At 44.0% G+C, this 10,599-nt stretch overlaps 1 protein-coding gene across 1 annotated transcript; it reads left to right on the top strand.

Moving 5' to 3' along the window:
- Nucleotides 1-3,870: 3,870 nt before the first annotated feature.
- On the top strand, nucleotides 3,871-9,873 carry LOC116411020 (vomeronasal type-2 receptor 26-like; the record flags this gene model as incomplete). The annotated part of the gene is made up of 4 exons (XM_031902785.1): nucleotides 3,871-4,191; nucleotides 6,367-6,591; nucleotides 7,215-7,344; nucleotides 9,017-9,873. Coding segments are annotated over exons 1-4 (1,533 nt in total), but the record flags the coding sequence as incomplete, so codon positions are not given.
- Between the last annotated feature and the right edge of the window lie 726 nt (nucleotides 9,874-10,599).

Raw genomic sequence — 10,599 nt, 5'->3', positions numbered from 1 at the left:
GAGAATGGGCTGAACCTCGCCCAATAGCCTTGGGCTCCTTGTGCCCCCCTGCTTCCTGATGTAGGCCACTGCCGTCACATTGTCTGATTTGATCTTCAATCTCACCCCTCTCAGATGGTTCTGAAAATACCTGCAAGCTTGAAGAATAGCTCTTAGTTCTAAGACATTTGACGGCATGCCTGAAAAGGGAGAGGGCCACTGCCCTTGAGCTACCTTTGAGCCTAATACTGCTACCCAGCCCAGGCCTGAAGCATCTGTTGACATGACCACCCATTTGGCCGGGAAGAGTTCGACCCCTCTGGCTAAATTGTATTGCTCTTCCCACCAAAGGAGAGAAGATCTCAGATTCCGTGGAAAATCTATAAGTTGAGAATGATCTATTCCGTTCCATTGAGATAGGAATGAGTTCTGAAGTGGTCTCATCTTCCAATCTGCCCAATGAACCAAACCAATGGTGGATGACATCATTCCCAAAATTCTCAGGAAATTGGCTGCCAGAGCCTCCAAGCTCGTTCTCAGGGATCTGACTGCTGAACTGAGGGATAATTGTCTTTCCTTTGAGAGGGAAAGAACTCCCCCCAAAGAGTCTATAGATGCTCCTAAATACGTGATTTTCTGAGAGGGATTGAGTTGGCTCTTTTCCCAATTTATGAGCCAACCGTGGGCCGCTAAGGATTCCATGTACAGATCCCTGTGCTCGACTGCTTGAGGTCTCGATGAAGCCAGTATAATAAGGTTGTCTAAATAATGAAAGAGACGAATCCTCTGCCATCTCAAATGGGCCACCAAAGTCACTAAGATCTTCGAGAAGGCCCTTGGAGCCTTTGCCAACCCGAACGGAAGGCACGGGAACTGAAAGTGATGACTCCCAACAGCAAATCTCAGGAACCTTTGGTCCTGCTCCGCAATTGGGACATGATGGTAAGCATCCCTTATATCCATGGAACACATCCAATCCCCCATGGAAATTGCTGACTTCACTGACCCTATCGAGTCCATCCTGAAATGCTGGACTTTTAAAGCCTTGTTTACCCTTCCGACGTCCAGAATTGGTCTCCATGCCCCCGAAGTCTTCTGGATTATGAAGAATCGAGAGTAAACGCCTTTCCCTATTTGATCAAAGGGAACTCGACTTATGACATGTTGCTTTAACAGAGATGCTAGGCACTCCTGTAGAGCTGTTCTTTTGGCTTTGTCTATCGGAATAGGGGAAGCAAGGAAACTTGGTACTGGGGGTCCCGAGAAGAATTCCAATCTTTACCCTTGACCTATGATCCCCAGTACCCATTTGTCTTCTATGGATTTTTCCCAGGCGGCCTGAAAATGTTGGAGTCTTCCTCCTAGGATAAACCCCTGGGTTGCACCACCTTCATAATTGTTTGTGTGAATTCTCAGCGGCCTTTTCTTTGGGGAGGCGGAAGAAGCCTGACTGACCGCCCTTCCAATTGACTTGTCTGCCTGACTCTCTTCTGGCACGAAAGAAATGACGTTCATAAGGAATGAATCTGGGTTTAGAAGAAAATCTCCCTCTGAATGGTTGCTTGCCTGCTACCTTATTTTTCTTTTGCGGTAGCAACTCTTGCCCCCAGAAGCCTTAGAAATGAGATCTTCCAGCTTCTTACCAAACAAGACCTGGCCTTGAAATGGTAGTGCGCAGAGGGCTGCTTTGGAAGCTGTATCCGCCTCCCACGATTTAAGCCACAAGGCCCTCCTGGCCGCCACTGACAGAGATAAGGATCTGGAAGCTAATCGGATCTGATCCACCGCCGAATTGACTAGGTATGCTGAACCCAACTTCAATTCTTTGAGGCCATCCAGAATCTCCGATCTGTCTCTCCCCTCTCAGAGGGCTGAGTCAATGTTTGCTAAAGGTTGGCAATGGCCGGTTTGAGGCTTTCTCCCGCAAAGGAAAAGGCTCTTTTCAAATCTGCATCCAGCCTTTTATCCATGGCATCCTTCATTGCTGCATGATCATCAATAGGCAGAAGAGTACTTTTATAAAGGTTCAAAACAGGAGCATCCACCTTAGGGATCGTGCAAATGTCCTTCATATCTTCCTCTTTAAATGGATACAATCTACTGCATCTAGGATATACTGCAGATCATTTAGAAGGAGTCTCCCATTCTGCCTTAATAAGGCCCATTACCTCCTGATGAAGAGGAAACGTCTGGCCTTTGACCTTAGGTGAAGGTAGGACGGATGAAGAAGCAGAAGCCTGGCTATCATCTTCCGAAGCTAAAGAGGCTCTAACCGTTTTGATAAGAGGCTGAACAAGAGCAAAGTTGAAGGAAGAATGAAGTTCCTCTTCCTCATCTGATGACCCTGAAGATAGGTCTTCCGATGCCCTAGCCGCAAAAGCATCCTCTGGATCTAACTCTAACTCCAAGCGGGGCCCTCTAGAAGTAGAGGCTGTAGAACTCACTTCCATTGCCACCGCCTCTTTAATCCAAGACAGGACATCCACCTTGGAATTGGACCCAAGTCCTAGAGCAGCTGTAAGGCATGTTTGGCATGGCTTTTTGTTAGGTAACGAAGGATCCGAACAGCCCAAACAGCTAGCAGCTGATGTCTGTATGACATTAACTTCTGGATCTAGCACCTCCGTAGACTTCTCTCTTGATCTGGATGGCTTCATCACACTGCAACCAGACAAGAAGAAAACAGGGGAAACATATTAAATGTACCCACCATCCTAACCCTTCTCAGTAAAAAATGTTTGTTTTTTTTTACCTCAACCAGGAAAGGAAGACTTTTTAGGGGTGGCAGCTGGGATGAGACAGGGGCAAAAGCAACCTGCAAAACAAATAGCAAACAAATTAGGAACCCCTAAGGAGAGGTTCCTACAAGCAGGTAACTTAAGCACATCCCCCTAACTTACCAGAACTGAGCACTAAACTCCTACGCTGGAAGCTGGAACAACAGGCAGCAACCAAATTAAGGCAAATTTGCCTTAAATAGTGCCATAACTCCTCCCCCAGGCACCCAAGAATCGCCCAGGAGAAAGAAGGTCTGCACCGGAATCAGATCCGGACCTACAGCTCCCCAGAAAAATAGGAGAGTTTCTAATCCAACGGATCCGCGAGCCACAAGTTCTGGATCGCCACCAGCAAAACCAGAAACCGGAAGTGACATGCAAAATCACGCTCTCCCGAGATCGCACACCCGCGCGTGAAATCGTGCACGCGCACAAACACGCCGCCGCAAGTGCCCAGCTTCCCGGAGTAAGTGCTTCGGTTCCCAGCGAGAAACTAACCTGCCACCACTCCTTGTCTGCTGCTCAAAAATTAAAAACGAGCTGGAGAAGCCACAGCTCCTATGTGCCAGACGCCCTTGGTGAGGCAAGCTGGTAGGGCCTAAGCGCAGGGAGAGCAGCGTCATGATCCCACGGACCTGACAAAGTTAGAGGTAAGCTGCAGGGGAAAACCTGAAGGCAAAACCCCTTTCTCTGCGACGCTCACTAGCAAGCCCCTGCTTCCTTCCTGAAAAACTCCTGAAAAGGAGTAAGGAAAGGAAAGAACCCAAAAAAGACACCAGGGGAGGTAGTCCTCCTAATTTATTAGTTAGGGGGGTTGGGTTCTTCATTGAGGAGAGGGAGGAGCTATCCCGGAGAGTATTGACATGGAGAGGACCAGGGAAATTATATTGCGCTTGACTATTCCCTTATCTACTTCTTTTGAGCTATTTTTTTGTAAAAGAAATCTGTATTTTTCTTCTATTTGCAGATCAGTTACGGCTCTGCTGATCCCATATTTAATAACAGACTAGAGTTTCCGTCTTTCTACCGAATGGGCCCCAATGAGTTATCTGAAATTGATGCTATAATGAGCCTGATTAGGCATTTTGGCTGGAAATGGGTTGGGCTTGTTGTAATGGATGATGACACTGGGCACAGGGCCAATAAGAGGCTGCAAGAAGCAATGAGCAAAGATGGTGTCTGTTTGGCCTTCCTCATTATACTCAGAGATGTGTCTGAAATTGATCTGGAATATCTCACAGAAATTAGAGGAATAATCTACAGAAGCTCGGCTAAGGTGGTCATTCTTTTTCTCAGTTCAGAAAGTGCTGACTATATTTCTGTTTCATTTGAGGATTTCAAAATTCCTCATAAAATATGGATTGCAACCTCATCTGTCTCCCGTATAGTTGAGCTGAAATATTTACCGACATTAGCAGCTCTCAACGGCACTTTGGTACTTTCCTTGCAACAAGGGGAGATTCCTGGTTTTAAGAAGTTTTTCTATTCCTTAAATCCATATAAATATCAACATAATATTTTATTTAGAAGATTTTGGGAAATGTTATTTCATTGCACCTTTTCACCTGTGCCAGTCAGCAGACCACTTGAAACTTGTACCGGGAATGAAACATTTGATGATACAGTTCTGGAATCCTACGGAACATTTAATTACAGAATAGCTTATGGGGTTTACACTGCAGTTTACACAATGGCTCACACTCTCCATGAACTGTACGGCACAATGACACGTTCCCCTAAATCAGCAGAGAGCCTACACATGTACTTTAAGCAATGGCAGGTACGTTCCTTTGTACAGTTATGGGAATTTTACTGTGTGTTAATTGATACAGACACGAGATTCTCTGCACTTACCCATATCATAGAATAGTAACACGGTCTGGCCTGTCCTACACTTACTCACCCCCGGTCTAGCCTGTCCTACACTCACTCACCCCCGGTCTGGCCTGTCCTACACTCACTCACCCCCGGTCTGGCCTGTCCTACACTCACTCACCCCCGGTCTGGCCTGTCCTACACTCACTCACCCCCGGTCTGGCCAGTCCTACACTCACTCACCCCCGGTCTGGCCAGTCCTACACTCACTCACCCCCGGTCTGGCCTGTCCTACACTCACTCACCCCCGGTCTGGCCTGTCCTACACTCATTCACCCCCAGTCTGGCCTGTCCTACACTCACTCACCCCCGGTCCGGCCTGTCCTACACTCACTCACCCCCAGTCCAGCCAGTCCTACACTCACTCACCCCCGGTTTGGCCAGTCCTACACTCACTCACCCCCGGTCTGGCGTGTCCTACACTCACTCACCCCCGGTCTAGCCTGTCCTACACTCACTTACCCCCGGTCTGGCCGGTCCTACACTCACTTTCCTCTGGGTTAATAAGTATTCTAATACTTCATTACTTTTCACAAGGAATACATTTTACCTGCAACTTGCATTCCAAGCTAAAAACTCCCAAATCATTATCCTATCTAACGGCCTGTAGTTGGGAATTGTGGGAACTAAAAATGGGACAAACAATCGCTGTTTTGTTTAAAAAGGAAAGGCATTTTTAATAGCTTTATGCACAACCCCCCCACTTATTACATGGCACTAAGTTTGCCCCGTAGCAGTAACCCATATTGACCAATAAGATGTTGGCTTTAAACAATTGACCAGTAAATTCTACCTGATTAGTTGCTATGGGTTACTGCTCTTGGGTAGTGATGAGCAAATCTGTCCTATTTTGCTTCACCGAAAAATTAGTGAAAAAGGGAAATTAGCAAAAGAGGGAAAAATCCGTGAAACGCACTTGTCACGCAGCTTTTTTGTCGCGCATCTTTTTTTTCCCATGATCGCTTTAGTGCCTAGGTTTTTTTTAAACAATCCGCCAATGGTGAAATTTGAAAATTCTCTGCGAATCCATGCCTGACAAAAAAATTTGCTCATCACTACTCTTGGGAAGACTTAGTTCCTTTCATTACATATCTTCTAAAATGCCCTAATTATCTGAATATATTGGTAAAGGAGTCGAGCAGAGGATCTCTTTTCTTGACTGTATACATTTTGTGGTCCCTCATTGCACCCCCTGTTACCGTTTTAAATTTTTTAATGATCAGTAGGACTTTCCTTGTTAATAGTTTCTTAGTTACATATATTTAAGTTGGGTTAAAAAACAAAGAAAGATAATATTGCATCAAATTTAGCACCTCAAAATTATCTCCAATACTACTTATAAATATAGTGTTGGAGATAATGTTAGTCCATCTTTAAATAAATAATTTTTTGTCTCCGTAAGACCTGTGAGTGCGGTTCCATTCATAGACGTGAGTGCCAGGTAAACTCCTGCATAGCATTTCCCTTTAGCAGGGAAGATCTGTGCCTTTAAAGATGCCCCCAGTAGCCTCCCAAAAGCTGCCCAGAGCCTACTGAGCATGTGCGTGTCACGGGCACTTCTAGCAAAATCCAACATGCCTAGAACAACTGTGAAGGTCTGGGTCATTACTGTGAGATGCTAAACCTTTAGTCTGGTGTAGTATGTTCAATAATATAATATGGAATTTCTAGTCATATTCATTTGTAGGGTTTAGTTCTCCTTTAAAAACTATGTGTACCTTTAAATCTTTTTAAGCTAAATGCATTGATGCCACATGTGACATTCAGAACTTCTTCTGGGGACAAAATATACTTTAAAGACAATGGAGACCCACAAGCCCGTTATGATATAGTGAAATGGTACTTCTTCAACACAACAAACATTAAAAGCATAAAGGTTGGAAGCTTTGACACATCCAAATCTGATGGGAAACTATTTGTCAATGACAGCGCCAATCTCTGGAGCCCACACTTTTCTGAGGTAACAGCACCGATACAATCTGTTTCCTTTGTGTGTAAGTATAAGGAACGGGATTTGTATGCAAACCCTCTTCGTCAAAGAAATCACCACAATATATCTAATAAACCCATTATTTATTTCATGTTTAGATTCCCTCTGTTACTCTAGGGGCCGTATTTGTTATTGATCACGTTTCAAGTTCTATATTTTTGTCCCAGATGTATGAGTACCCAAGCTAGATCTCCATTTATGTAAAGAGCCAGGTAGTCATTATTCTTGATTTGAAGGCCATGTTAGGGTGGCTCCCCATTAAGCCTCTGCAGGTAGAGGTCTTCTCAGAACTGTTAGTTTCCATGGAAGTCCTCCTCCAGGAGCCAGTGAGAAGGACTTGTATATACAGAGATACCAAATGCAGGGACCTCAGTTGCAAAGGGGCAACGTTATTCATCTTCATTTCTAAATCCCAGCCAGTAAGAATACCCCTATGTAGTTATAGATACTAATATATATTGTTGATGAGGAACAAAACTTACTAATTAAAGCTCTAAAGATGGTCCCTTTTTGTAATGCATTAATTAGAATAGTTGCCTAATGCTCATTATTATTATTATTATTGTGCTTTAACTTAACATTTCCATTCTACCCCACAGTTTGTCCATTCTCGCTGTAGCGAGCCCTGTAAGCCTGGATTCAGGAAAGCTAAAGTAGAAGGGGCGCCAAGTTGCTGTTATACCTGTGTACTGTGTGCCGAAGGGGAAATGTCTAACATAACAGGTACGTCTGGTCTCAAAGGCAAAGTGGGAAATCAAAAGTGAGAGGTAAATTTAAAATGGATAAATCTGTTTTTTAAAATTGAAACAATGAACCACAGACTTCCATCAAATTCATGGACTTACAAACTGCTCTCCAACAGTGTGTTGAATCCCATTGGGACCCTTAGGGGCCCATTCATGAAACCACAAATTTTTTGTGGTTAAAAGCACGATTGGAAATATTCTTTTCTTGGTGGTACGAAAATATTGTGGTTGCGATTCGAAAATCACAAAATTATTGGATCCGAACATTCGTAAACAGTGCGAAAACCTTTCTGGCTTTGAAACTTCAATGTATGATTTTGGAAGCCTCCCATAGAGCTCAATGGCACTCTGCAGCTCCAACCTGGCCCAAGGAAAGCCACCCATAGGACTCAATGGCACTCTGCAGCTCCAACCCGGCCCAAGGAAAGCCACCCATAGGACTCAATGGCACTCTGCAGCTCCAACCCGACCCAAGGAAAGTCTCCCATAGGGCTCAATGGCACTCTGCAGCTCCAACCCGGCCCAAGGAAAGTCTCCCATAGGGCTCAATGGCACTCTGCAGCTCCAACCCGGCCCAAGGAAAGTCTCCCATAGGGCTCAATGGCACTCTGCAGCTCCAACCTGGCCCAAGGAAAGTCTCCCATAGGGCTCAATGGCACTCTGCAGCTCCAACCCGGCCCAAGGAAAGTCTCCCATAGGGCTCAATGGCACTCTGCAGCTCCAACCCGGCCCAAGGGAAGTCTCCCATAGGGCTCAATGGCACTCTGCAGCTCCAACCCGGCCCAAGGAAAGTCTCCCATAGGGCTCAATGGCACTCTGCAGCTCCAACCCGGCCCAAGGAAAGCCACCCATAGGACTCAATGGCACTCTGCAGCTCCAACCCGACCCAAGGAAAGTCTCCCATAGGGCTCAATGGCACTCTGCAGCTCCAACCTGGCCCAAGGAAAGTCTCCCATAGGGCTCAATGGCACTCTGCAGCTCCAACCCGGCCCAAGGAAACTCTCCCATAGGGCTCAATGGCACTCTGCAGCTCCAACCCGGCCCAAGGAAACTCTCCCATAGGGCTCAATGGCACTCTGCAGCTCCAACCCGGCCCAAGGAAAGTCTCCCATAGGGCTCAATGGCACTCTGCAGCTCCAACCTGGCCCAAGGAAAGTCACAATACCGAAGCTTGAATGAATTCCGAAATGGTTGTAGTCTTTGTGAAAAATATGGGTTTTTCATGGAAGTTAACGCAATTTTAACAATATTATCATTATGAAAAGTTCTATAAATTTGAAAAAATGTTTTTTTTCTGAAAAAAAAATTGTGCTTTCATGAATGGGCCCGATAGTCTGTACACTTTATGTAACATACTGTATGTGCTGTATCCCAAGGACCAATCTACTGTACACCAACATACACACAATTGATGACTTGCTAGACTACTGCACTCTCACGTTTCTGCCTCATGTAGATCTATACCAAAAGGCCCTAACATACCAGCTGAAACTGTTTGAATATTTTTCAATATTGATTTTCATCAAATATATCTTCACCCCTCTTGCTAATCTGTTTGATTTTCTTTATTATAATTAATTTGGCAACTGGCTGATAACAACCCCTAGTTGTACCCCAAACACTTTTCTGACCATTTTTTTTTACTACAGATACCCAGAGTTGTACGAAATGCTCTAAATATGAAAAGTCAAACACTGGAAGAGATAATTGCATCCCAAGGGATATAAATTGCCTTTCCTATGGGGACCAACTGGGCGCTACTTTATCCTCTATCTCTGTAATATTCTCCGTCACTTGTGCTGTAATCCTGGGAATCTTTATAAAGTACCGCGAGACTCCTATAGTGAGAGCCAACAACCGATATCTCAGCTGTCTCCTCCTCATCTCTCTCATGATGTGTTTCCTCTGCACTTTATTATTCATTGGGCGCCCAACTCAGATATGTTGTCTCCTCCAACAAGTAACATTTGGGATTGTATTTACTATTTCTGTTTCTTCTGTGTTGGCTAAAACTCTCACAGTTATTATTGCCTTCAATGCCACAAAGCCTGGGAGCAAGCTGAAGAAGTATGTAGGAACCCAACTGGCCATCATATTAGTCATTGTATGTTCTTTTGGTGAGATTATAATCTCTGCTGTGTGGTTGGCCTCTAATCCACCATTTCCAGAGGCTGATACTCTCTCTGACCCAGACTATATTATTCTGCTCTGCAATGAAGGGTCAGGCTTTTTCTTCTTCTGTATAATTGGATATATAGGAACGTTGGCCCTACTAAGTTTCATTGCTGCATTTCTAGCCAAGGATTTCCCTGACCGATTTAATGAGGCTAAAAACATCACTTTCAGTATGTTGGGGTTCTGTAGCGTGTGGGGGGCATTTGTCCCTGCATACCTGAGCAGTAAGGGCAGTAGAATGGTGGCAGTTGAGATATTTGCCATCTTATCCTCCAGTGCTGGGTTATTGGGCTGTATATTCATTCCCAAGTGCTATATCATATTTCTAAGGCCTGAACTGAACACAAAAGACCCCATTATTAAAAAATGTTAGAAATATTTAAGACTAAGAATTGTTTAGAATCATGTGGGGGATGAAGAAGAGAAATATCAGTACAGGTATGGGACCTGTTATCCAGAATGCTCAGGAATGCTTCAGGATAAGGGATCTTTCTGTAATTTGGATCTCCATAACTTAAGTTTGCTAAAACTCATTTAAATATTGAATAAACCCAATAGGGCTGTTCTGCCCCCAATAAGGGGTAATTTTATCTTAGTTGGGATCAAGTACAGGTACTGTTTTATTATTACAGAGAAAAGGGAATCATTTAACCATTAAATAAACCCAATAGGGCTGTTCTGCCCCCAATAAGGGGTAATTATATCTTAGTTGGGATCAAGTACAGGTACTGTTTTATTATTACAGAGAAAAGGGAATCATTTTATAAAATTTAAATGATTTGCTTATAATTGAGTCTATGGGAGATGGCCTTTCTGTAATTTTGAACTTTCTGGATAATTTTCAGCATTGTATATCCTGTTCATCCTATTCATCTATTTTATATCCTGTTATATTCTAAATTTTACAAACTACCTTGGTTAAATACTTAATTGGTTAATAATAAAATGTGTAAGCATTCTAAGAGATATATTTATCATGCTGTGTAAAAAGTGGAGTGAAACATTACTAGTGATGTTGCTCATAGCAGCCAATCAGATGATTTGCTTTAGTTTTCTA

Source organism: Xenopus tropicalis, chromosome 5 (genome assembly GCF_000004195.4).
Source record: "Xenopus tropicalis strain Nigerian chromosome 5, UCB_Xtro_10.0, whole genome shotgun sequence".
Taxonomy (NCBI): Eukaryota; Metazoa; Chordata; class Amphibia; order Anura; family Pipidae; genus Xenopus; species Xenopus tropicalis.
The sequence above is the reverse complement of the archived record's forward strand: the minus strand, read 5'-3'. Positions and strand labels throughout refer to the sequence as shown.